The 27667-nt window shown below is 45.0% G+C and overlaps 1 protein-coding gene across 5 annotated transcripts in view; it reads left to right on the forward strand.

The window, feature by feature from the left end:
• The window catches only part of RAB11FIP5 (RAB11 family interacting protein 5), a 67457-nt gene extending 45752 nt beyond the window's left edge, over positions 1 to 21705 (forward strand). For all 5 annotated transcript variants that reach the window (XM_077280325.1, XM_077280323.1, XM_077280327.1 and 2 more), the window contains exons 5-7: positions 9437 to 11788; positions 16872 to 17037; positions 18244 to 21705. In XM_077280325.1, coding sequence (XP_077136440.1) covers positions 9437 to 11788; positions 16872 to 17037; positions 18244 to 18447 — 2722 coding nt within the window. In that variant the 3' untranslated portion in view covers positions 18448 to 21705. The remainder of the gene's footprint in view (positions 1 to 9436; positions 11789 to 16871; positions 17038 to 18243) is intronic.
• The last annotated feature ends 5962 nt before the right edge of the window (positions 21706 to 27667 follow it).

A 27667-nucleotide genomic window follows, 5' to 3' on the forward strand; every position in this document is an offset into this window, starting at 1 on the left:
GGCTTCATTCCTACAGGGTACACACTGGCACCCCTGTTCTTCAGATCGGTGGTGGTTTCCATAGATTTGGAGATTTGCTTTCTTAATACAGTTACATACACGGAGGCGGTGATGCCCACCGACCCCACAATATGGGTCACAAATCTTGCATCCTCAGCGGGCGAGGTTTTGGTTACATGCACTAGTCTTGCATGTTTCGATGAGACTCGCTCATTCAGGTCTATAGGTGCCCAAAAATAAAGTCGATCCATTTTTATGGATCATCCTTAACGCATTTTTTTTTTTTTCTGTCTGGATAGTTCCACTAGTTCATCCTCAATGGGGTAACATATGCATTTCCTAATCGGGTGCATGGCCACCAATCTCCACAGGATGTAGTCCACGAAAGCAAATGACAGCAATGGTAAATAAAGTCAAAAGACTGTTCTGCTACACCTGCAATTTGTAAATCCGGTGACTTCCGTCAGTATTACAGGACGCAAGGAATGGGCTCAAAATTTGGTGAAATTCTCTTATGTAGGACGTACTGACTGCGAGGGGCAGGGTCATTCTATATAGCATGTGGATGCAGGATATAGGGTGGACTCTTCAGTTCCGCCATCTTGTCATTTTATCAAGTTGCTAGTCCATTGAATACAGTGGAAGAAATAATTTACCCACTTTTTTTTTCATAGATTCGCCTAAAATCAGGTGAAAATGTTCCTTACTTTTGACCTGGACTTCAGTTTACTGATTGCTATATATGAACTATGTAAAATGATGCCCATGTGTATTCTGTAGACCAGCAAAAGGAGGAGGACATAACTGCTTCTAAAGGGTTAATCTATAAGCAGCGGTGTCCTCCACTTAGTAAAGGTTTCAAGGTGTTTTCCAGTGTAAGAAAAGTTTGCACAGTGTCAGTAGTCCTCATGCCAGTGGGGGTTGTGACCACAAATGCAGTCACTTGCCAACTGGTCTCATCTGGCTTTTCAATAGAAGACATTTCAGAAAGGTTAGATGATACTAGTCCGTACGTGACTGCATGTATGCAAGTAACAAACGTGCCCAATCAAATGGGATATACAGGGGAATTGTGCACATCCATGCTGTCACGATTCGTTGGTATGCAGTCACGTTTGTATAGAGAATGCATGCTTTTTCTTCAACTGGAAAACCCCTTTAATCTGAGTCTTTTTACTGTATAAAGCCAGTAGCAGCCACACCACAAAGAGAAGGCTGTATGATTTACCTCTAATGCTTCTCCTCCTGCTCCATTTTATTATTATTATACATATTTACAGCGCCATTTATTCCATGGCGCTTTACATGTGAAAAAAGGGGCAAATATAGACAAATACAGTAAACATGAGCAAAAAGCAAGGCAAACAGGTACATAAGGAGGGAGGACCCTGCCTGCAAGGGCTCAGTCTGCAGGGGATTGGTGTGGGTACACTAGGAGAGGGTACAGCTGGTCATGCGACGGTTCAGTAGGTTGAGGAACACTGCAGGCTGTAGGCTTGTCGGAAGAGGTGAGTCTTTAGGTTCTTTTTGAAGGTTTCTATGGTAGGCGAGAGTCTGTGTTGGGGTAGAGAGTTCCAGAGTATGGGGGAGGCACGGGAGAAGTCTTGTATACGGTTGTGGGAAGAAGAGATAAGAGGGGAGTGGAGAAGGAGATCTTGAGGATCGGAGGTTGCGTTTAGGTAAGTACCAGGAGACCATGTCACAGATGTATGGAGGAGACAGGTTGTTGATGGCTTTGTATGTCATAGTAAGGGTTAAACTGGAGTCTCTGGGCGATAGGAAGCAAGTGAAGGGCTTGGCATAGGGGAGAGGCTGGGGAATAGCGGGGAGACATGTGGATTAGTCGGGTAGCAGAGTGTAGGATGGATTGGAGTGGTGCCAGAGTGTTAGAGGGAAGGCCAGAGAGTAGGAAGTTGCAGTAGTCAAGGCGGGAGATAAGGGCATGCACTAGTGTGGTGTCATCAAGGAATGAGCGGATCCGGGAAACATTTTTGAGTTTGAGATGGCAGGAGGAGGCAAGGGCTTGGATATGTGGCTTGAAAGAGAGGGCAGAGTCAAGGATCACCCCGAGGCACCGGGCGTGTGGGACTGGGGAAAGTGAGCAGCCATTGACATTGATGGATAGGTCTAGTGGAGGGGTAGAGTGAGATGGGGGGGAAAGATGATGGATTCTGTTTTGTCCATGTTCAGTATTAGAAAGCGAGCAGAAAAGAAGGCCGAGATGAGTCAGTGTGAGATTTTAAGTAAGGAGGTGAGGTCAGGTCCGGATAGGTAGATCTGCGTGTCATCGGCGTAGAGATGATACTGCATATGAGCTGTCCCAGGCTGAAGGTGTAGATGGAGAAGAGTAGGGGTCCTAGGACTGAGCCTTGAGGAACACTGACAGACAAGGGGCGAAGTGAGGAGGTGGCGTGGGGGAGGGAGACACTGAATGTTCGGTCTGTCAGACATGACAAGATCCAGGATAGGGCCAAGTCTGTGATGCCAAGAGATGAGAGGATCTGTTGCAGAAGGGAGTGGTCCACAATGTCAAACGCAGAAGACAGGTCCAGGAGCAGGAGGATAGAGGTGTCGCTTGCTCTTGGCAGTTAGTAAGTCATTGGTGACTTTAGTTAGGGCAGTTTCAGTTGAGTGATGGGGTCAGAAGCCAGATTGTAACCGGTCAAAGAGGGAGCAGGAGGAGAGGTGGGAGGACCGTTCAAGATGGACGTGTGGTTCCAGTAATTTTGAGGCATAAGGGAGAAGAGATATTGGGCTATAGCTAGACACAGAGGATGGGTCGAGGGAGGGCTTTTTGAGGATGGGTGTGATCTTGGCATGTTTGAAGGCTGAGGGGAAGACACCTGTTGTGAGTGAGAGGTTAAAGAGGTGTGTTAGGGTTGGGATGAAGACCCTGGCAAGGTTAGGGATGAGGTGGGACGGGAGTAGGTCAAGCGTGCAGGTGATGAGGTGTGATCTCGACAGGAGGGTGGAGAACGGATCTTCTGCCATGGTGGAGAAGCTGGTTTTGGAGGAACAGGGTTGAGCAGCTAAGAGGGGCGTTGGGCACTGTGGGCCAAAGCTTTCTCTGATCGTATCGATCTTCTGTTTAAAGAAGGAGGCAAAGTCTTCTGCAGAAATGAGGTGGGGGAGGGAGGGGGTGCAGGGGAATGGAGTAGAGAATTGAAAGTGTTGAAAAGCTGTTTAGGGTTGTGAGACAGGGAGGATATGAGAGATGAGAAGTAAGTTTGTTTTGCTGCAGTGAGCATGGACTTGAAGCTGGCGAGGGACTGCTTGTATGCGGTGAAGTGGTCGGCAGACCGGGATCGCTTCCATCTCCGCTCAGCGATCCTGGAAGCCCGTCTCGGTTCTTTGGTCAGGCTAGTCAGCCAGGGCTGCCTGTTGATTGTACGAGTTTTGCTATGAATGAGCGGGGCAGCCAAATCGAGTGTTGCTGTGATTGTGGTGTTATAAAAAGTGGCAGCAGCATCTGTGTCATGAAGGGAGGCTATGTCTGTAAGAGGGAGAAGGGACTCAGAGAGTGATTGTAAGTTGAGGTGTTTGAGATTTCTGCCAGGGTGAGTGAGTTTGTGGAGCGGGGGTTGCACGCTAGGAGAGGGAAGAGAATATCAGTAGGTCGTTGTTAGATGGGGAGGGGTGAGTACAATACAGGGATCCACCTAACATTGCTTCTTAGGACATCATATAGCATTTAAAAGCATAATTACCCTTGTTTGCATTCTGCACACTTGGTTTCCCCCTGCTCTCCATAGTTGTATCTCCCACCTAAGAAGCGGGAAGGCTCATAGAACTGTCTAAATGGTGAGACAGCAGAGCTCTGACTCACAACGCATACAGCGAAGGAAATAAGTATTTGATCCATTGCTGATTTTGTAAGTTTGCCCACTGACAAAGACATGAACAGTCTAATTTTAAGGCTAATTTTAACATTGAGAGAATGTGAGAAATGAGTATTTGATCCCTCTGGCAAACAAGACTTAATAATTGGTGGCAAAACCCTTGTTGGCAAGCACAGCAGTCAGACGTTATTTGTATTTGATGATGTTTGCCCACATGTCAGGAGGAATTTTGGTCCACTCCTCTTTGCAGATCATCTGTAAATCCTTAAGATTTTGAGGCTCTCGCTTGGCAACTCGGAGCTTCAACTCCCTCCATAAGCTTTCTATGGGATTAAGGTCTTGAGACTGGCTAGGCCACTCCATGACCTTAATGTGCTTCTTTTTGAGCCACTCCTTTGTTGCCTTGGCTGTATGTTTTGGGTCATTGTCTTGCTGGAAGACCCAGCCATGACCTGTTTTTTTTTTATGTCCTGGTGGAGGGAAGGAGTTTGTCACTCAGGATTTTACGGTACATGGCTCCATCCATTCTCCCATTGATGCGATCAAGTAGTTCTGTGCCCTTAGAAGAGAAAAACCCCAAAACATAATGTTTCCACCTCCATGCTTGACAGTGGGGAAGGTGTTCTTTGGGTCATAGGCAGCATTTCTCTTCCTCCAAACACTGCGAGTTGAATTAATGCCAAAGACCTCAATTTATGTCTCCTCTGACCACAGCACCTTCTCCCAATCACTTCCAGAATCATTGAGATGTTCATTGGCAAACTTCAGATGGGCTGCACTTGTGCCTTCCTGAGCAGGGGCACCTTATGTTCACTGCAAAATTTTAAACCTTAACAGTGCAATGTGTTACCAGTGGTTTTCTTGGTGACTGTGGTCTCAGCTGCCTGGAGATCATTAGCAAGTTCCCAATGCCCCCCCCCCGTGTAGTTTTAGGCTGATCTCTCATGATCAAGGAAAATCCATGAGGTGAGATTTTGAATGGTGCCCCAGATCAGTGTCGATTGACAATCATTTTGTATTTCTTCCATTTTCTTACTATTACACCAACAGTTGTCTCCTTCTCGCCCAGCGTCTTACTTATGGTTTTGTAGCCCATTCCAGCTTTGTGCAGGTCTATGATCTTGTCCCTGACATCCTTAGAAAGCTCTTTGGTCTTGCCCATGTTGTAGAGGTTACAGTCTGACTGAGTCTGTGGATAGGAGTCTTTTATAAAGGTGACTATGTAAGACAGCTGTCCTTAATGCAGGTAACGGGTTGATTAGGAGCCAGAACCGGTCTGTAGGAGCCAGAACTCTTAATGGTTGGAAGGGGATCAAATACTTATTTCTCACTGCAAAATGCAAATAAATTTGTATAAATTAAATAAATGTGATTTCTGGATTTTATTTTTTGATATTCTACAGGGGCTTCTCACAAAATTAGAATATCATCAAAAAGTTAATTTATTGCAGTTCTTTAATACAAAACCTGAAACTCGTATATTATATAGTCATTGCACACAGTGATCTATTTCAAGTGTTTATTTCAGTTAATATTGATGATTATGGCTTACAGCCAATGAAAACCCAAAAGTCGTTATCTCAATAAATTAGAATACTTTATAACACCAGCTTGAAAAAAATGATTTTAAAATCTGAAATGTTGGCCTCCTGAAATGTATGATCAGTAAATGCACTCAATACTTGGTCGGGGCTCCTTCTGCATCAATGCGGCGTAGCATGGGGGGGATCAGCCTGTGGCACTGCTGAGGGGTTATGGAAGCCCAGGTTGCTTTGATAGCAGCCTCCAGCTCGTCTGCATTGTTGGGTCTGGTGTCTAATCTTCCTCTTGACAATACTCCATAGATTCTCTATGGGGATAAGGTCAGGTGAGTTTGCTGTCGATCAAGCCCAGTGATACTGCTGTTTTTACACCAGTTATTGGTACTTTTGGAAGTGTGGACAGGGGCCAAGTCCTGCAGGAGAATGACATTTCCATCTCCAAAAAGCTTGTCGGCAGAGGGAAGCATGAAGTGCCTTAATATTTCCTGGTAGACGGCTGCGCTGACATTGGTCTTGATAAAACACAGTGGACCTACACCAGCAGATGACATGGCTCCCCAAACCATCACTGATGGTGGAGACTTCACACTAGACCTCCAGCAGCTTGGATTGTGGCCTCCACTCTTCCTCCAGACTCTGGAACCTTCATTTTCCAAATGAAATGCAGGAAAGATATATATCTCTGTACCGTGTTAGCCAGTAGATAGAAAAATATTTAGAATTGAGAGTCCTCAGTGGTTGATACCATCTTTTCAGTTAGCCATTAAAAAGTAACAAATTGCAGCTTTCGAGACTACTCGAGTCTCTTTATCAGGCATAGACTAATAGAAATTCTGAAGAATCACATATTTATGCACAACACAGCACAGAAATATGCCATATGAATGGCTCCAATATTTATGGACATAACTGTTCAGCACTCACATAATGCTAATTCTGCGTAACGTCACCTGTCTTAGCTATGGCGTTTTTCTGTGCTGTGTTGTGCATAAATGTGATTCTTCAGAATTTGTAGTAGTCCATGCCTGATGAAGAGACCTGATTAGTCTCGAAAGCTGCAATTTGTTACCATCTTTTCAGTTAGCCATTAAATGGTATCAACCACGGAGGACTCTCAGTTCCAAATGAAATGCAAAATTTACTTTCATCTGAACACAACACCTTGGAGCACTGACAACAGTCCGGTTCTTTTTCTCCTTGGCCCAGGTAAGACACTTCTGGCATTGTCTATTGGTCATGAGTGGCTGACACAAGGAATGTGATACTTGTAGCCCATGTCCTGGACACGTCTGTGTGTGGTGCCTCTTAAAGCAATGACTCCAGCAGCAGTCCACTCCTTGTGAATCTCCCCCACATTTTTGAATGGCCTTTTCTTAACAATCCTTTCCAGGCTGCGGTTATCCCGGATGCTTGTGCACCTTTTTCTACCACACTTTTTCCTTCCACTCAACTTTCCATTAATTTTCTTGGATACAGCACTCTGAACAGCCGGCTTCTTTAGCACTGACCTTTTGTGGCTTCCCCCTCATTGTGGAGTGTGTCAGTGACGCCTTCTGGACATCTGTCAGGTCAGCAGTCTTCCCCATGATTGTGGAGCTACTGAAACAGACTAGGGGGCCTTTATAAACGCTTGGGAGTCTTGGCAGGTGGTTTTTGTTAATTATTCTAATTTATTGAGATAATGACTTCTGGGTTTTTCTTAGCTGTAAGCCATAATCATCAACATTAACAGAAATAAACACTTGAAGTCACTGTGTGTAATGACTCTATAGAATGAGATTCACTTTTGTGTTGAGGAACTGAAATTTAACTTTTTGATGATATTCTAATTTTGTGAGAAGCACCTGTATCTCTGTGTTTAAAATTAACCTAATTCTAGACAGCTCATGTCTGTCACTTGGCAAACTTACAAAATCAGCAAGGGATCAAATAATGATTTCCTTCGCTGTATGTTATAGGAAGCCGTTATGGACTATGGGTGACTGATTCTTCTGTATAGCATCTGTCACATCCTCCGTTTAGGGTATACACCAGAGAAGACTCCTGATGTGTACTGTAGGGATTCTCTTGATTAGGTCGCGTTCACACAGGCAATGCGCTGTGGTCCAAACAGTTGCAATTTTATTGCCTTCTTAACCCTGCTGTGGAACCACGAAAAAAATCACTGCTTTCGTACCAAGGGGTTTATATGACCCCAGGCTCAAAATCGTCATATTTCATTAAAATGAACATGCTGCCTGTTCAGAATAATCAAGTTTTATTCTGTCATCATTTCAGAACAGTTATGAAATCAAACGTAACTTTGAAGTGCTTTATTTGTCATCATCAAACACAAACTGAAATTTATACCAAAATACTTTAATAACTGAAAGTATTCAAATAAAAAAAAAATGCACAATAACTGCAACTGTGTGGATTTTAGTAAAAACACAATGACGACAAATCTGGCAATAAATGTAGCCGTTGCATTCACTGCACGTCATAGTGCCATGTTCTTCACAAATGAACTTCTTGCAGTCATTGCAAACAAACCTCGTGTTTTTGTCCTTCGATCGAGGACAAATGTAGCACCGTTTGCGCTGTCCTGTAACACTGCTGGCGTCACTTGGAAGTGACCAGCCATTGTTTAGTTACAATTATATTATAAAACCTGTGAATAAACAGAAAATATTAAAAAAAAAATGTCAGACAATAAAGGTACTATGGGGTCAGGAGAGTCCCAAACACAGAAAATTGAAAATAACTTTGAAACAAAATTGAAAAACCAATTCAAAAGATCATCAACATAAGCATAAATATGTTACTTGAAAATAAATAGAAGGTCAATGTCTGAGATTGACTGACTAGTTTTAGAAATATTTCAATTTATTCAGCACTGGTGTCTATATGACCCAATGGTTCCACAGCAGGGTTAATCCTCCTCCAAGCAATTAAAATCCACAAACGGCCTCTTCTGGGCATGAAGGTATCAAAGCAAATAAACAGTTCGTTTAGCAGGACACATATGTCAGTGCAGACTCTCCCAAATAGATAGGCCTCTTCCGTGTATGAGATAGGACCAGATGCCACCAGTCTCGGTACCCAAACAACATGATTCTCTGCAGCTCCCACAAACAGACTGCTCAGCTTTCCTAGCTTACACATGCAATCTCCACCTGAAGAAAGACCCGGCACGTGTCTTTTTGCCTCAGCTCACATTTTGGCTGGTCACTCCCCAGCAACACATTCGATTCTGCTCCGTCCAGCAGACTGATAAGATATGAATATGGCCTTAAATATAAGTTGGCCGAGCCGATGAATTATCTTGTATGTATGGAAATGTCCCGACTCTACCCCATTCCCTATATCAGACCTTGAAGGGATGAAGGATCTGGTTCTTTTGACTTCGATATAACGGATCCACTGGCGATAAAATGGCCTATAACCCTTTCCGAGCCCACATTATTATGGTGGAGATGGGAGGAATAGCCAGTTAAAGTGTGGGCAACTGAGGTATAGGCTTGAAGAGGAACCTAATGCTGTAATGGTATTTTATGTTGACTTTTTTTTAATTTTATTTTAATATTGTGTGTGATTTTGATACTTCATCCAGATTTGCCTTGTTAGATGTGAGTAACCCCCTAATTGCCTTGCACTGTACCCCAATCACTCATTTTCGGAGACCCTCTTCCACTGATATCACTCACTTCAGAACCTTTGTTGTACTTCCAATCAGTCCTTAGTTTGTGCGAGCGTAACCTAGTCCATGTTGTTGTTTGGCACTAACCCGGAGGACTGTTTTGTCTTCCTCCACAGTCTGGATGTGTCTCCTCAGGTAGAAACCAGCTCCTCTGCTTCTTCCCACTTCTCCCCAATCCTTTTTGCCCACTCTACAGCTGTAGTAGATGCTTCTGCTTTGCCTAGAACTAACCTTCATAGAGCTTCTCCTAATGGTGTCTTTGGGAGCCTGTCTGCTAGCAACCCATTTCTGAACTCTCTACAGATCAACCCTTTTTTTGAGGACTTCCTTTCTGACCAGTTACTAAATACTTCTTCACCTACTCACTTTTTCTCTAGTTTTCCCTCTGGGTCTATTGCTACCTCAGAAGCTGCTGAAAGGGGCTCTTCTCTTGTGGAGGAACACAGTCCATTGACCTGTAATGAAGACCTGAATGTATACTCGAATCAAGGAGAATGCGATAACTTGGAAGTAGCTGGTGGTCGTCCAGAATGGCATCTGACCCAAAGCTTCACATCGGAAGCAGCGGTGGTTTCGGGATGGGAAGAGCAATTTGATGCCCTTGCTTCAAGCCGATTACAGCCTACATCTAGTAATTACCAACATTCAACAGAACCTGAAGACCATAATATCACACATGACTTTGAGAAATATCCATTGTCTTCTCCATTAGGCAAACAGTTGACCGCTGACTTGCTTAGAATTCCTCAAGGGATGGATGAATGGCTTAACCTCCAACCAAATAATGCTAACATATGTTGGCCTGAAATTTTGAAAAATGAAGCAAAAAAGTCCAGTGAACTATCTGCCTTGCCCAAGTTTCCTCTACCATATGTTTCATCTGCTGGGCCTACAGGACTTAAGTCTTTAGGTACTTTATCTACAGACACTTCATCTAAAGATCAGAATTCATTAATTCATGCCCCTCGTAGTGTGGACACGGCAGTACTTGACTCATACGACAGGATGGCAACCATCCAACCACTCCTATTGATGGAGCACAACATGGTGGGCGGAGGAGACGTAACTAGATTGGATTCTCCGATTCAAACAGGGGACTCTCCTACCATGGTTCCCATTGGTGAAAGTGCACTAGAGGTGGTGGAAAGTGGAATTGACATACATAAAACGCAGGTGGCCAAAGAGTCAAAAGAACAAGTCTCAACCAAACCCAATCCCGAAAGGATAAATGTTGATCACAAAGTCGTGCTTAATGAAAAGGTTAAGGAGCTAATTAAAGAGCAGGCCATTAGTACCAATGTAGGGTTTGTGGCACCCCCCAAGCCACCTCGCCTAGTGCTGTCATCTTCTTTTGAAGAGATAGAGACTGAAGATAATTGCAAACAAACAAGTCATCAATTCACCACTGGAAAACAAATGGAGAACCCAGAGGAACATATGCAAGAGCAAAACATGGGGGTTTACAAACAAATGGTCTCTCCAGTGGCCTGTTGTCCTGTAATTGAGATAGGGAGCCCAGTGTTGGGAGCTTTTACTGAGGACATCCAATCCACCACCAAGGACCTTTTGACTAATTTAAGGGAAGAAAATAATGATTTGGGTGCTCTTAATGGGGAACACCTGTTAGATGCAAATGAAGTAACGACAACAGAGCAGTTCAGGACTTGCCCATCAACCATCTCACTAGACACAGACCTTTTAAGTCCCCATGAAGGCTCTGATAAATTGGAGCTAATTAACCAAAGCCCATCTAAACCATCCAACATTAGATTAGGGGGAGCGAAACTGAATAATGGCGACTTAACCTTTCAAAAACCTTTGCCATTGACAAATAAACCAAAAGTAAGCCGATCTGTATTGTCTAGCCTATCCAAGAAAGGTGACCAGTCTGACATTGTGTTTTGGTCTGCCTTAGAGGAGCAAATACCTTCACGTGTGAGAGAACTGAACACCAGAGCAAATTTGCCAAAACATAAGGGTGCTAGTGATGGAATTGTAAGTAACCCAAATTCTGAAAAAAGACTTGAGTTAGAACAGGGTAAGAAGGAAGGCTTACTAGCCCTACGGAGTATAGAATCTGTTACTTCACTACCTAAGGAGTTACAAGCCCATAGGCTTGAGTCCGATTTCAATGCTTTACAAAATGATAGCCAACATGGTTATTCTATAAGCCAACAGTCTTCCTGGTCAGCAGATATCATTGTAGATTTTAAGAATGAAGACTTCTGGAGAACAGACTCTAACCAGCTAGACCAAAATGGTGTCCAAAGTTTGCCATCACCAGGAAATCCCTTTACTTCAGCTGACGGAACTCAGTTCTTCAGTCATACAAACCCCTTTGTTATTGAACACTCTGGAAGTAGTCGAAGCTCTGGGTCATCGTTACAGGAAGAGACTAGCTTCAAAGACCTTCACGCGCGTACAGCTCTTACAAACTTTCCATCTGCTGTTCCTCCGACTGATGTGAAAGCTCCTTACCTGCATGGCAGCCAACCTCTGGCCTTCTCCACTCCTTCCCTACCAACTGCCCCAAACCCTAAACCATCAAACTTCCCCTCTCCAATCATGCTTCTGACCACCTCTGGTGCCACTACAACAACAAATACCCACACAGCAACTCTGTCGGGCTTGCACTCTTCCGTGGCCGGTAGTGTGACAACGGCTGACACTCGGTTTCTGCCTCTGGAGACACAGACAGCTGACAATCCACTTGTGCCACTAAAGACCAGGTGAGCGATCTGGAAACTTGTATTGTGGTGCGTGTGATACAGATGTGGAATGTGTGGAGAGCATGCAAAGTCAGGGGTCACTGGACCAGTGTAAATCTTCTCTTTCCACAGGTCCCTTCGATAATGTCAGGGGCACCTCTCTAGGTGGTGTTTTAGCACCAATCATGTTATGAACTTTATATATCTGACCACTGTGACCACCACTGATGGGAAAGGACCCCCGGTTTTGCTAAGTATTAGGACACCAATCCTTATGCCATACATGAAGCCAACAATTTACATCAAAGTCAAGGGTGTAGAAACTGTTGTGTGATATTCCATAAGCATTAGAAATGCCCTACTTATTTTGAGTAGGCCCTTATTCCTGCTATCATACTCACCCGTTTTTGAAGGTTTTCAGATTTTGAAACATGGCTGTCAAGATGTGCACCTCTTAGACACACCATCTCATCATCCCGGAACATTAAAGGCGTCCTCTTTATAGGGGAAGTGGATGAAAAAGTAATTTTTATGTCTAACTCCCACAGCAGCTCCCAACACTTGTTCATTGCCCTATATGTGGAGAGAGCCTTCTCCATCCTAAGTGTCTCTGTGACATCAATGAGCTCGTCCTGACTTCAGTGTCTGTAATTCATTTCACTCCTAAGTCTTCTAAGCAGAAGTGACCATGAAGCCGCTTACAAGATCATACGGGAGAATAAAGTTTAGGGTTACAGATCTTGTGGTCAGAACAAGCTCGCTGACCAACTCACCGGTAACTCATTCTGCTGACTATGTACAGTGAGACATAGAAGATGTAGAAAGAAAATTGTGAAATTCTTAATGAAACTAGCAAGTTAGTTTTGTTTTTTTTTCTGCAAATATGTAGGGATAATAAAAATGCCATGAAGGAGTTTACGTACTTTATCCCCATTCATGACATCCACCACCAATGTGCGCAACACCTGACTCAAACAGCAGTGACCCTCAGCTCGCTCTGATTGTATTTAACCACTTAAATGCCACTTTCTTCTGGCAGTGGTGCTGGAGTGGTACAAGCCTAGTGTGGGGGGATCCTTTCTAGCTTGTCGCCTATTGCCCCTCTATACGGTGTGCTGATGGGTTCCCGTGTCAGGCCTCAATCACCACCATCTTTGTACTCCTAATTCATTTAATTCTCTACTGCAATACTTCAGTACTGGTGATCAAAAGATTGCCAGGGGATTAAGAAACAAAAGCTTGATTTGTATCGTCTCCCTTTTCCCAATGCAAAAAATAAAATCTAATAAACCTATTTGGCACGGCCTCAAGTCTGATCTGTCAAGACATAAAATTATATAAATCGTATGGTAAAAGGATGAAAACAAACTCCAGAATTGCTGTTTTTGGTTCTCCATTAATTCATTATATGTTTACTTGAATGCTTTATCTGAAGATTACAGAACAACTCGTGCTCCAAATAACAAGTCTGTAGACTGAGAAATCTAAAAGTTTGTGCCACAAAAAGTTACAATTTGCCCATAAGGAAAGGGCTAAATATCCGAGAGGCTGCATGAGGACAAATGGATTAGGATCCAAAGTAAGGTCTTCTGATATTATTCTGCATCCTCAAATAGTTGCGGCTACAAGATTTCCCTTTTTTTTTTCGTACCACTTCTTAATTTAAAAGCAGAAGTGTTTCTGACCAGTTCACCCTAAATCCGGCCATACACCTCAAACAGCTGTCAAAAGGTTTGGCCATGTTGACCTTCAGCAGGTCTGATCCTCCTTTTCCCGCAACATCTGCTGTCGGGGAAAATGCCTAACACATTAGATGGGCAGAAAGTTGTCAAGAGTAAACTGATACAAACTGACACAAAAAAAGTAAAAGTATTGTGGAGAGCACAACCCTACCACTTGTCTCCTTGAAGACCAAAAGCTTTGGAAGGTCCTGGTACATTTACACTTTAGCCATGGGCTCTGAATGCAATCATCGGAGCCATATCCAGGATCCTTTATTTTGGAGCTCAAAAAAAAATGGTTGCTCAATTCCTGGTGATAAATTGGAGACTCTCCTTGTGAATGTGTGTGTGTTCCTTACAGCGGCCGCAATGGCGAGAATCACAACTTATCACCTATGCTGTGGATGCCTCCAACTTCACATGACCAAAAAAAAAAATCTTCTGACCCTTTTGAGAGACAACTGATAGAAAAAATAAAATAAATAAAAATTGTAAAATTTTAAGAAAAATAAACAACCGCCAATCATTTGCAGAGCGCCGCCCCAGCGCAATCATTAAGAGTGTGTCCTATATCAAAATCATGGAAGGAAAGCGAAAAAAAATACAATTTGTCATTTCATTTTTAGTTTAAATTAAGAGTAAGTTTGAAATGTGGAAAAGTAAAGGCCGACGGCTCATAAAAAAGCACAAAAAGACCTGAAAACGCACAAATCGTCACACTTAGACTAATTCCACTTGGAAAAAGGGCTTCTTTGAATCCACATGGGAATCCTCACTGCAGAGAGCTCCGTTAATGAAAGTTCTGGGCTTTTAGGACCAGAGGGGTCTTGGGTCCAACTTCTACAGATATCTTACCTGATGGCTTCACATCAGATCGGTAGATGAGCCCTCGGGGGCGGTAACATATGATGGACACCAATCTCATTCCTGGTTGATGAGTACAACTAATGAAATTTACTCGAAAATCCAGAGCAAGGGACAGAGCTTTGGCCTTCAGGCTCTTATATGGGGGAGGTCTTCCTCAAAACGCTATTTATTATATAAACTTATCTCTTTTTTTTTTTCTCTTCTAAGTGTTTGGCATTCTGCAGGAGTCACAGCTGACACCTTCTTTAGTGTCTATCGTGTTGGCACCAGGTGCTGTAGAGCCTTATGGATATATTCTGTATGGATTATGCGTGTGCGTGTGTATAAAATGTATTTCTGCAAACTTAGAGTGATAGCCAAGATACAGGGGCGGATTCAGGAATCAAAATCAAGGGGGCAATTATAGCATTGTGCTCTGCAGTTGGCACAAAAAAGACAAAACGTAAGAATGAAACATCAATAAATACATCTCAATCCAAAACCAGAGGGGAGAGAGCTCTCTGATTGCCATCTCACTTCCATTTACTCTTCAGCTCTAGACACCGTTGGGTCTTGATGCAAAAAATGCCCAGAGTGAATGTTTTTACATTTTTTTTTTTTTTTTTTTTTTTTATTTATTTATTTATTTTTTTTTGGGGGGGGGGGGGGGCCTTACCAGGAATCTCCCCCCCCCCTCCCCAATCCCCCATGATATAACAGTTGCTAGTGGGTCCTCACTACTACAGAGACATTATTGGGTGGAGTGTGTTGTGACCGTCTCCTTATTTGTAGTCTGAATCCTCCAATCACCTTTTAGGCAGTTTCTGCGCATGGCGGGGTGGAGGCACTGGCCGCGCATGGCGGGGTGGAGGCACTGGCCGCGCACGGTGGGGTGGAGGCACTGGCCGCACCTGCTGCTATGAAAGGGAGAGCAGAGATCCTCCTCTCCAGCTGTGACGCTCTTGTGTGTGATAGATGCAGTAATAAGTAAGCAAAAAAAAAATGGATCTGTTACAGGATCCAGTAAGCAAAAAAACACATCAGTTACAAACCGATCCCTGATTAACATTGAAGTCTATGGAAAACTGATACGTTAAACGGATCCAGCAGAGATCTGTTATTTAAAAACTTGTCTGCAGAACTTTGTTGCCAACGTCTGCCGGATCTGTACTGACTGATCACTACTGGACTTGTGAACACAGCCTTGGTGAGATTGGCTGGATGTTGGGGGGTCGTTGTCCAGCTGTAGAATAAATTAGCATCCAATCTGTTGCATCATGATGGTATCACACGAAGAAGTATTTCTCAGCACTTAGAATTGGGGATTTGGTCAGGATTAGTGGTGTCCTATTTGCTAAACTGCAGGCCCAAACTTGCAGGACCCTCCACTGTCTGCACTGCTCCTGCAGACCCTCACTATTGTGCCGCTCTCCGGCCCTTCGGGAACAATCTGCTTCACTTACAGCCAAATATTTCACGTTGTAACTCCTCAGTCCAGAGCTCCTGCAGCCATTTTTCTTCACCCTGGTTCCTATGTTTTCATGTATGGTTGAGTCGGTGGTCAGTTGGCCTTGTTTCTATGTAGAAGGTCTGGTTTTTGGCCACAATTCTTCCACTTCTGGTCAGACATTTCTGAACAATAGATGGTGTAGCTGGTTCCACTGGTTGCTGCCAGTTCTGAGCTGATGGCACTGCTGGAAAGTGACATGTCTTTCATCTGCTGCCTTATTTCTTTAACGGACCACTACATCTGTGGTCATTCACGTTTCCCAATTCTTGGTCCTTCTACAAACGAGCTTGATCAGCACAGCTATGAAATATTTTCCTGGGAGGCTCCTTGCCGATGCGGTATAACTGCCTTGTGTCTTGTTGCTGCACTCAGTCTTGCCACGTGTATGACCTGTGACCCATAAATCCGTCTTCCACACTCTCTCCTCTACAAAGGTGAGGTTGTGGCTCAACCTGCATATGAAAATGCTGACCCTTGTTACTCACAACCCCGACTATAATCCTACAAGATCCCGGACTTTATACAAGTGACCAGTACCTCGAGGAAGTGACGAAGGCGAGGGGCAGCCACCAAATTACTTTATTCTTTTGTTCATTCGCGTTGCAGTTGGTTAATAGATGATGATGATGATGATGATAATAAACCATTGACCCTTCTAGTTTTGGAAGCTTCTTATTTTGCAGCATTTTCCCACAACTGCCTAAAACTTTTGCACAGTAATGTGGAGGATTTGTAAGTCTTTGTATAGAGTAGTAGGGGCAGAGAAAAATTATAATTTTCCATCTAATATTAGGAAATATCTGTCTTTTTTTCCCCCAATGTTCTTCATCGATAGCACAGCGTAGCGGACAGGTAGCATATCCCGTATACCGCGGCCATAGTGTGCCGGCTATAGGTGGTCTGTCCTGATTGTGTGGTCTTCCCGCGTTGTGTGTGTGTGGTTGTGATTGCCTCTGTGCAGGTCTATAGCGGGTAGGTGTGGTGTAACACATGGCCTTACATGAGCCGTTCTTCCATCTCTTCCCAGCCCTCACCCGGTCAGACCGATCAGCGCCACTCTAAGTGAGCCGAACCCAGAGAAGAAACCGCTGCGGCCGGCAATCACCACGGCGCTGACCTCCGGTCTGGAGATGCTGAAATCTGTGACCACCGGACAGAACACCCCGAAAAAACAGAACCTGGAGCAACTGAAGGTGGGAGTGAACTCGTAACATATAATCAAGGGGGACAGAGGGGACACAGCCCATATATCATGTAATGGGATAGAGGGGACACGGCCCCATATATCATGTAATGGGGGGAATAGAGGGGACACGGTCCCATATATCATGTAATGGGGGGGAATAGAGGGGACACTGCCCCATATATCATGTAATGGGGGGAATAGAGGGGACACGGCCCCATATATCATGTAATGGGGGAATAGAGGGGACACTGCCCCATATATCATGTAATGGGGGGAATAGAGGGGACACTGCCCCATATATCATGTAATGGGATAGAGGGGACACGGCCCCATATATCATGTAATGGGATAGAGGGGACACGGCCCCATATATCATGTAATGGGATAGAGGGGACACGGCCTCATATATCATGTAATGGGGGAATAGAGAGGACATGGCCCCATATATCATGTAATGAGGGGATAGAGGGGACACTGCCCCATATATCATGTAATGGGGGAATAGAGGGGACACTGCCCCATATATCATGTAATGGAGGATAGAGGGGACACGGCCCCATATATTATGTAATGAGGGGATAGAGGGGACACGGCCCCATATATCATGTAATGGGGGATAGAGGGGACACTGCCCCATATATCATGTAATGGGGGGATAGAGAGGACATGGCCCCATATATCATGTAATGGGGGGATAGAGAGGACATGGCCCCATATATCATGTAATGAGGGGATAGAGGGGACACTGCCCCATATATCATGTAATGAGGGGATAGAGGGGACACTGCCCCATATATCATGTAATGGGGGGATAGAGAGGACACTGCCCCATATATCATGTAATGGGGGAATAGAGGGGACATGGCCCCATATATCATGTAATGGGGGGAATAGAGGGGACACGGCCCCATATATCATGTAATGGGGGGATAGAGGGGACACGGCCCCATATATCATGTAATGGGGGGATAGAGGGGACACGGCCCCATATATCATGTAATAGGGGGATAGAGGGGACACGGCCTCATGTAATGGAGGAGGCTTACGGCGAGGGTCCTAAGTGGCCCATCTGCTCTGACGTCCACATGTCTTGAGTTTTTGGTTATGTGGTATATCTTCAGCAGACCTCCCAGACATGATGGTGACCTGGCATTTATTGCCTTTGTTCTGTTTTGTTTTTCTCTGGTTCATTCCATTTTCTTCTCCCCACCAGGATCTCGGCCTACCAGACCAGGCTGCCAAGTATTACCACCTCACCCACGATGAGCTGATCCTGATGCTGCTCCAGCGCGAGGCCGACTTATCCAGAAAGGAAACCCACGTGCGAGAGCTGGAAGACTACATTGATAAGCTGCTGGTGCGGATCATGGACCAGGCACCGACTCTGCTCCAAGCACCGCTGGAAACAAACAAGTAGACTGATGGCAGCTCCTCCCCGTGGTGACCATCGGTGGTTGAGGGGAGGACATGTTCCTATGGTGGAATCCTGTATACAGATTGGACACACAACTCTAAAGCCTCGGCATGAAACTTTCAGAACTGTTCTTCTAAACGTTGTCCAATGCTGGACGTCTTCCAAACATGACGGTCGGGGGAATGACTCGCTGTATTCCGCCATGATCGTGGTGGCTTTTGAGAACCCACAACAGTACAGAACTAGGACTATGAAAGCTGACCTTCGTACAAGCATTGCTTCGCTGCTCTCCTCATTGCGGGAACATAGTTGTGTTTGCAGTAAGTTTCTCGAGCGTGACGACATCTGGGATTCAGTCCAGGGAGCCGCAACCAGCGTGAAGAGATGAGCATCCACACTTCTCATGTTCCTTGTCGTGGTAAATAGCAGAGCTCTCGTACAAGAGATGTCGGCGGGCAGACATATTGGGTCACTTATAACCCGCCTGTCTCGGCGGACACTTTGACTGATTCTGCACCATCCTGATGCTGAGATATATTCCGCCCTTCTTTCTAGCGCACCTTCATATTCCGCTGTGTCACATGCTCGGCTTGTGCAGGATCGCGGCCAGTAGTCACACAGGAAGAGTCCACGTTAAGGGGCTCTGGCTGTAATATTTCAGAAGCATGCTATCGCCTTAAACACCGCCTCGCCCGCTCATTAAAGCAGAGCATGTAATATCCAAGATGGCGAGAGTAGCGTGCCCGGTAATGGGGAGCGGAGGGTATGGTGTTTCCTGACAACGGCCATATATTCACTTGTGGTTACAGTTCACATCTTACTGTACATCTCTTAATACTGAATTCTAGAGTCTTCTACTCTAGTCACATCTAGAGCTGCGTCTACTAGTGCGCTGTTGTCTCTCAGGATACAGGACCCACATCTCTCTACTGCCACCTGCTGGTCCGGTCTCTGCACGCTGCCCCTTGGTGCTTTTTGGGAGATTTATACAGATCTACAATAGTTTTAAACAAAAAATCCAAGCAGAAGAATTTTGATTGCAGCTCTGGATGTGATTTGGAGCGTAAGACTCGGTTTCTGATAAGTAACCCAAGTTATGCGGTTTTCATGGAAAGGTGTGTTTTGTATAGTGGCTGGCTCATTCTGTAGAACTATGGGGGTCCGGTAATGAGGAGACCACCTCCCCAGCGTTCAGACACTTGCACTAAGCAGGTGGTGTCTGCATTGTGACCGGTTGCTTGCCTGGATGTACGGTATACAGAGGGGGATACGTGGATTTCCTGCCGCCTTCTATACACTTCTCTCCTGAGTTCTTCCTATCTCGGCTGTTTGTTTTTGCTTTTTCTTCAGGCTGTATATTTCCGATACGTCAGACTTCTACGTGTGTGTTTGTTTTTTTAGTAGTTTCTGTTCAGCAATAAATTTTATGTTTCCCGGTCCGTTCCAAAGACTTACATGATTTGGTATGTTTGGTGTGGAGCCCCCATAGTGAAGTAATATCAGCCACTATGAAAATAATGCGTGCCGGGTCGAGTACAGGATCTTATGCAAAATGTAGCAGTTGACTGTAGGTCAAAAATCTCTCTTATTTGGGGCGTGACGGTAAAGATGGAGATCGATCCACTCAGACGTCTCCATAGGTGTAGGGCGGCGAATATTTTGTTTTCGGGAATAGTCCTGTCTTTCGGTGCTTTCCGTGTCAACCATACACTACTCAGGTCTTCTGCATATTCAGCCGTGGAGATCGTCGATGTATGGAAACCACCAGTGTCTTATCAACGCCGTAGATGCCATTCTTTACCATGTAGACTCGCTCTGCCAGTGTGTTGGGTTGTAGAGGTCTGGTTTAGGACTCCTGGTTTGACTTGTTAGTTGAGACTTTGAATGACGCCCCTTCCCTCCACCATTGAGTCTGGACCTGAAGGCCGAGGCGCCGCAGCCCCGCGCCGCTCCTCAACATGAAGAGTAGTAGTATAAAAAGTCTCTAGAAAAATATATTTAGCTGCCCCAAATCAGCCACTGTTGGTGTCCTTCTGCATTAGGTACAGATCAAAAGTCACCGGTCATGGATGTTCGTTTAGGGCATGTGAAACACATGGTTCCGGTCCTATGTTTTTGTTGTGGTGTTTTTTTTTTTTGTTTGTTTTTTGTAATTTTCCCTGTATACAGTTCCAATAGATCTATTATGAATGGAATTTAACAAGAATGCAGTATGAGAAGCTTTTGCTGGACCAAGAAACAATTAAAAAGTTAATTTGAGAAAAATGTAGAGACAAAATCCAGACAAAAAAGTTGGGTCGTGGGGAGCACCCGGTGTACGGCATCAACAATACGAAGTCTTGAGTGAATCACTGAAGTTTGGGCAGGATGGGTGATCACATGTATCGGCACAGACATCCATGAACACTACCATCGAAGGGACTACAGTTCAAGGGTCTACAGACCTCTGTAGTACAAAGACTAATAGAAAACTCAGCTAAGTAACAAATACCGGATCGTCACCAAGTGACCTCCTGCTCCCAACCAGTGCTGGGCAAGAAAGGCTTCTCGTGCTCCGTTCCTCCCGTATGGTAGAGTAACCTCTCATATAACATGAATCCAGGCCTCGTTGTCCAATCGTCTGTTTACAAGATTGGCTCTACCCATAAATCGTAGCATTGTGCACACAGCCGTCATGTCCGACCTCCGCACGTCTCCGACCTCCTCTCGTTTCTGACCGTCTTTCTTTTCTGTCGAATTCTAGACTATTCGCAAAATTAGACTCTGACTTGAGCGAAACCTAAAAGAAGAAATAACAGATCTTGGGGGTAGAACATAAGACGGAGGCGTAAGGTGCGAGAGGAACGCCTGAGATCGGACGGTTGTCATCCCCTTCTACTAGTGGCTTCGTAATCACATGGGCTTAGTCTATCCTGGTATAACATGGTCAGAACATCCTCGTATTCAGTAGATCGCTCTTTTCCATGCGTTGTTGAGGGTCTTCCAACGAGACATCGTTAATAAAACAAAACCCTGTTTCTGGCAATATTTGAAGTCGTCTGTGGTTTGCCATTCCTGTTTGTTTTTAATCTCTGGGTGAGCTGTGGAGGGAGCAGGTCACATTCTCCAAGCCAAGTATATATATATATATATATATATATATATATATATATTGCTCTACCAAATATGTATATCTCTATTTTATAAGTGTCGCTTATGTTTACGAATGTTCATGAACTGTTACTATGTTTTTAAGCACTTCAATAAAAGTCACTGAACGTCTCCTCTGTTCTACCTTCATTAGTAGAAAGTGCCTACTCCGCGGTGATTACAGGAGCCACAATCTGCAGGGATGTGCAGGCTGGTACGGCGGCTCCACCAAAACTCCACTCTTGGGTTAAGTTCACACATCGCTTCTTTAAAGGGGATGTCCAGCATCTAATATTCACATTACATTAAAGTCATCAGGCAGCTTAATATTTAAAGGGGCTTATTTCTCTCCGGACAATAATTTCGGAGGAGAGACTGATCAGCACGTTTGTCCAGTGGTTGATCCTTTTGTTCTGGGTGGAGATGAGCAGTTTCCAGAGGATTCTAGCAGCCGTCCTCTCATACAGAACACATCGTCCGGGCTTTCCTATGTGACGGTAAGTCGGAGGAGATTGCTGATCATTCGGACAACAACTGCCATGTTTCTCCAAAAATGACTGTTTTATATTTAACTTTTTGCTACGAAGGATAGGTCAGGGCTTATTTTCACGGGATGTCATCATTTTATTTTTTTATTTATCCCCCCCCCCCCCATGAACAACAATCCACATTTATTCTTGAACAAACAAAAAAAATCAAGATTTATTCAAATATAATCACACCATCACAAATACATGCGTATATACACATACACACGTACATGCACACACCACATGTACATGCACACACCACACGTACATGCACACACCACACGTACATGCACACACCACACGTACATGCACACACTACTCACATGCGCGCATACACACTACACAAACATGCACACACTACACGTACACATGCGCACACACCCTACACAAACATGTACACATACACGTGTGTGTGTATATATATATATATATATATATATTTTACATATATATATATTTTACATATACGCACACTGCGTGCATAACAATACTTACCAGCCCATTCTTCAGTCCCACTAAACTTTTGCCGTTAAAGGACTTTGGTGACATCATGGTCCTTTAAGGAAAGCAGTCTTAATCTTGGAATAGAAATACTGGGGGCCTAGTGCAATTGACCAGTTTCATCCCCCCCTCCTTCAAACACAGATCCTGATTATAAATTGGGGCTTATTTTTGAGTATGGCTTATATTATTATTTTTATTTTATTTTTTTTTGTAAGAAATGTATGACCTTTTCAAAAGTTGTCATGATTTTCAAATTCTGGGGATCCAGCAATCCCACCTATCAGCTGTTGGATAGTCCTGCTGGCCCAGGAAGTTAAAACTGTATGGAGCTGGTTCAGCACAGGTCAGTACACTGTAGCCCCTGAGGACGACCGCAGTGTACGGAGCTGTGCTGTACCAGCTCTATATGGTTTACGTTCGGTCCAGCAAGACCATCCTACTAGCTATGGCTTCAAATAGGTTTGTTTTTTTCTCTTCAAATTTGACGAATATTGAATTCCTCAGTACAGACGTGTCGTTAACTTCTTGTGTGCTTGAGAAATCTGGAGATGACCTAATCTGAGATATTGAGCAAACTACAGCTGCACAGCAGTATTGTAATCCGGCCATGCTCATCATTCTTGTTCACTGTCCTGACAGTGGAATCACAAATTTTAAAATTAATGTGAGAGTCCTTTAGTTGCTTAGAGACTACCTTGGGTTCCTTTTGTGACCTTACAGACTATTATACGTTCTTGGAGTGACCTTTGTTGGTCGATAACTCCTGGGGAGGGTAATAATCGTCTTGAATTTCCTCCATTTGTAGATAATCTGACTGTGGATTGGTGAAGTCCAAACTGTGTAGAGATGGTTTTGTAACATTTTTCCATCCTTATGAGCATCAACAACTCTTCTTTGGAGGTGCTCACAAATCTCCTCCCTTGTGTGATCATATTCTTCCACAAATGTGTGGCTCAATCCAGGAGTGGACACTGAAAGCTTAGGTCCTCTGTGCAAGAAATGTCTGGGCGCTCCTCATTTTATGGCGATAAAGCCAAAATATATATGGAGATGACACGAAGGGAAGTCAACTGCCAGAAATACAGAAGGGTGTAAAGATCAAGAATAAGACCAAGTTAGACAAGTACAAAGGCCCGACCCCTAGAGACTGCTAAACAAAGGCTCACAGCACTCGCTGCAAGACAAGGGAGATACACCAGAGAAGCTGAGGCTAAAGGTACCTTCACACTTAACAACGATATCGCTAGCGATCCGTGACGTTGCAGCGTCCTGGATAGCGATAGCGATATCGTTGTGTTTGACACGCAGCAGCGATCAGGATCCCACTGTGACATCGTTGGTCGGAGCTAGAAGGCCAGCATCTTATTTCGTCGCTGGATCTCCAGCTGACATCACTGAGTCGGCGTGTGTGACGCGGATTTAGCGATGTCTTCACTGGTAACGAGGGTAAACATCGGGTTACTAAGCGCAGGGCCGTGCTTAGTAACCCGATATTTACCCTGGTTACCAGTGTAAATGTAAAAAAAAAAACAGACTACATACTTACATTCCGGTGTCTGTCGCGTCCCCTTCCCTGCACTGTGTCAGCGCCGGCCGGCCGTAAAGCAAAGCACAGCGGTGACGTCACCGCTCTGCTTTAGGGCCGGCGCTTACAGTGCAGGGAAGCAGAACGCCGGGGAACGCGACAGACACGGCAATGTAAGTATGTAGTGTTTGTTTTTTTTACATTTACACTGGTAACCAGGGTAAACATCGGGTTACTAAGTGCGGCCCTGCGCTTAGTAACCCGATGTTTACCCTGGTTACCCGGGGACTTCGGCATCGTTGGTCGCTGGAGAGCTGTCTGTGTGACAGCTCTCCAGCGACCACACAGCGACGCTGCAGCGATCGGCATCGTTGTCTAGATCGCTGCAGCGTCGCTAAATGTGACGGTACCTTAAGAAGATAAATGCCCTGTTCTCCAAAGAACCATCCAAGGAGTACTCCCAACTACAGAATAACAGCACAAAGGCAGCAACTCCACCAATAGCAGAGACTGAACAATACTGGAGAAACTTATGGGAGAAGGAATAAAACACACAACACCAGTGCAATGTGACTGCAATATCTGAGAATGAAACAGAGCAACCACCCAGAGCCAGAACCAGTCACCACTACAGAGGTAGACATCCAGCAGCGCATCAAGAACATGAAAAGCCGGGCAGCACCTGGCCCAGAAATGATCCACACCTACTGGCTAAAAAAAAAATTGAACAGTGGTACATGACTGCATGGCAAAGCAGATGAACTAACTGCTAGAAGCAGGCCACCACACAGATTGGATAACACAAGGAAGAACAGTGCTGATCGTGAAGGATACCTTACAAAGGAATAGTTCCATCCAATTACCGCCCAATAACCTTCCTTACAACAACATGGAAACTCCTGTCAGGCATTATAGCCACCAAGCTACAGAACCATATGAACTAGTACATGAATCCAGCTCAGAAAGGCATTGTGACTGACACCAGAGGCTCTAAGCTCCAGCTCCTAGTAGATGGAGCAATCGCCCAAGACTCAAGATCCAGACAGACCAATCTCAGCACAGCCTGGAATGACTTCATGCCACACACATGGATCTGTGAATGCTTGGCTCTGGACAATGTCAACAGGAAATTAAGAAGCTTCCTCAGAAAGTCAATGGAGCAATGTAGAACAACATTGAAGTCAACTCAAGACAACTAGCACAAGTGACCATCAAATGCGGCATATACCAAGGTGATGTTCTGTCCCCATTGTTGTTGTGCATAGGCTTAAACCCTCAGTCAGATAATTACAGAGTCTGGCTATGAATACAAGTTCAAGAGTGGAAGCACCATCAGCCACATCCTCTACATGGATGACATCAAGCTGTATGCGAGAAATGAACGAGGCATCAACTCACTGAGCCACCTGACAAGGATCTACAGTGAAGAAAATCGGAATGTCCTTCGGACTGCAGAAGTGTGGCCGGTTGGTAATAAAGAGGCAAGTAGTTAAGACTGATGGAGTGGAATTACCAGCAGGGCACATAAATGTACAGACATGCTACAAGTACCTCGGCATCCCACAGGGATACGGTAACCATGATGAGGAGGCAAAGAAAGCAGACACATCCAAATACCACCAAAGGGTAAGACAGGTCCTGAAGAGCCAGCTCAATGGGAAGAATAAAACCCACGCCATCAATACATATGCCCTGCTGGTTATCAGATGCCCTGCTGGCATAGTGTGCTGGCCCAAAGAAGAGATGGAAGCTGCAGATGTGAAGACACGAAAGCTCACAATGCATGGAGGTCTCCACCCCAAGTCTAACACCCAAAGATTGTATACCAACAGGAAGAAGGCTTTATAAGCATGCAAGCCACCATCACGGATGAAACAAGGAGTATCCAGGAATACATCAGAAAATGGCACCAAAAGATGAGATGCCGAGAGAAAGCCTAAAGGCCCCATCTCACATAGCGAGATCGCTAGCGAGATCGCTGCTGAGTCACAAGTTTTGTGACGCAACAGCGACCTCCATAGCGATCTCGCTATGTGTGACACGTACGAGCGATCAGGCCCCTGCTGTGAGATCGCTGGTCGTGTTGGAATGGCCTGGACCTTTTTTTGGTCGTTGAGGTCCCGCTGACATCGCTGAATCGGTGTGTGTGACACGGATCCAGCGATGTCTTCACTGGTAACCAGGGTAAACATCGGGTTACTAAGCGCAGGGCCGCGCTTAGTAACCCGATGTTTACCCTGGTTACCAGCGTAAATGTAAAAAAAAACAAACAGTACATACTCACCATCTGATGTCCGTCAGGTCCCTTGCCGTCTGCTTCCTGCTCTGACTGAGATCCGGCCGTACAGTGAGAGCACAGCACAGCAGTGACGTCACCGCTGCGCTCTGCTCTCACTGTACGGCGGCACTGTCAGAGCAGGAAGCAGACGGCAAGGGACCTGACGGACATCAGAAGGCGAGTATGTACTGTTTGTTTTTTTTGGTAACCAGGGTAAACATCGGGTTACTAAGCGCGGCCCTGCGCTTAGTAACCCGATGTTTACCCTGGTTACCCGGGTGCTGCAGGGGGACTTCGGCATCGTTGAAGACAGTTTCAACGATGCCGAAGTCGTTCCCCTGATCGTTGGTCGCTGGAGAGAGCGGTCTGTGTGACAGCTCCCCAGCGACCACACAGCGACTTACCAACGATCACGGCCAGGTCGTATCGCTGGTCGTGATCGTTGGTAAATCGCTTAGTGAGACGGGGCCTTAAGGCAGCAACAACAACAGATCTGGAAGGAAGAACTGGAACATGAAGCGCCATGGCAAGACAAGCCGCTGCATGGGATGTACCATCGACAGATAATGGAGGTGGCTGACATGGAGAAATCCTACCAATGGCTGGAGAAAGCGGGACTCAGACAAAATAGAGGCACCAATCATTGCAGCACAAGAGCAAGCACTAAGTGCCAGATCCATAGAAGCAGGAATCTACCACACAAGACAAGACCCAAGGTGCAGACTATGCAAAGAACCCTCAGAAACCGTCCAACACATAGTGGCGGGATGCAAAATGCAAGAACCGCATATACCGAATGCCACAACCTAGTAGCGGGGATTGTATACAGGAACATCTGAACAGGATATTGGCCAAGTCCCCTAAGTACAAGTGGGAGACCCCAGAGAAAGTGGTGGAGAATGAAAGGGTTAAAATCCTGTGGGACTTAAAGTTCCAGACAGATAAACAGGTGTTGGCTAACCAACCAGACAGTGATCGTAGACAGGGACCAGAAGACAGCAATAATGGATGTGGCAGTGCCCAGCAACATCAGAAAGAAGGAATATGAGAAGCTGGAGAAATCCCAGGGCCTCAAAGGAGAAGATGTGGAAGGTGAAGGCAACAGTGATTCCGGTGGTGATAGGAGCACTTGAGCAGTGACCCATAAGTTGGAAGAATGGCTACAACAGATCCCAGGAACAACATCTGAGTTCCCTTAGTCATTTCAAACGGCAACTTTCTGGCTTTAAGCAACACTAAACGAAATCAAGAACAAAA

Source organism: Ranitomeya variabilis, chromosome 1, assembly GCF_051348905.1.
Source record: "Ranitomeya variabilis isolate aRanVar5 chromosome 1, aRanVar5.hap1, whole genome shotgun sequence".
Lineage (NCBI taxonomy): Eukaryota > Metazoa > Chordata > Amphibia > Anura > Dendrobatidae > Ranitomeya > Ranitomeya variabilis.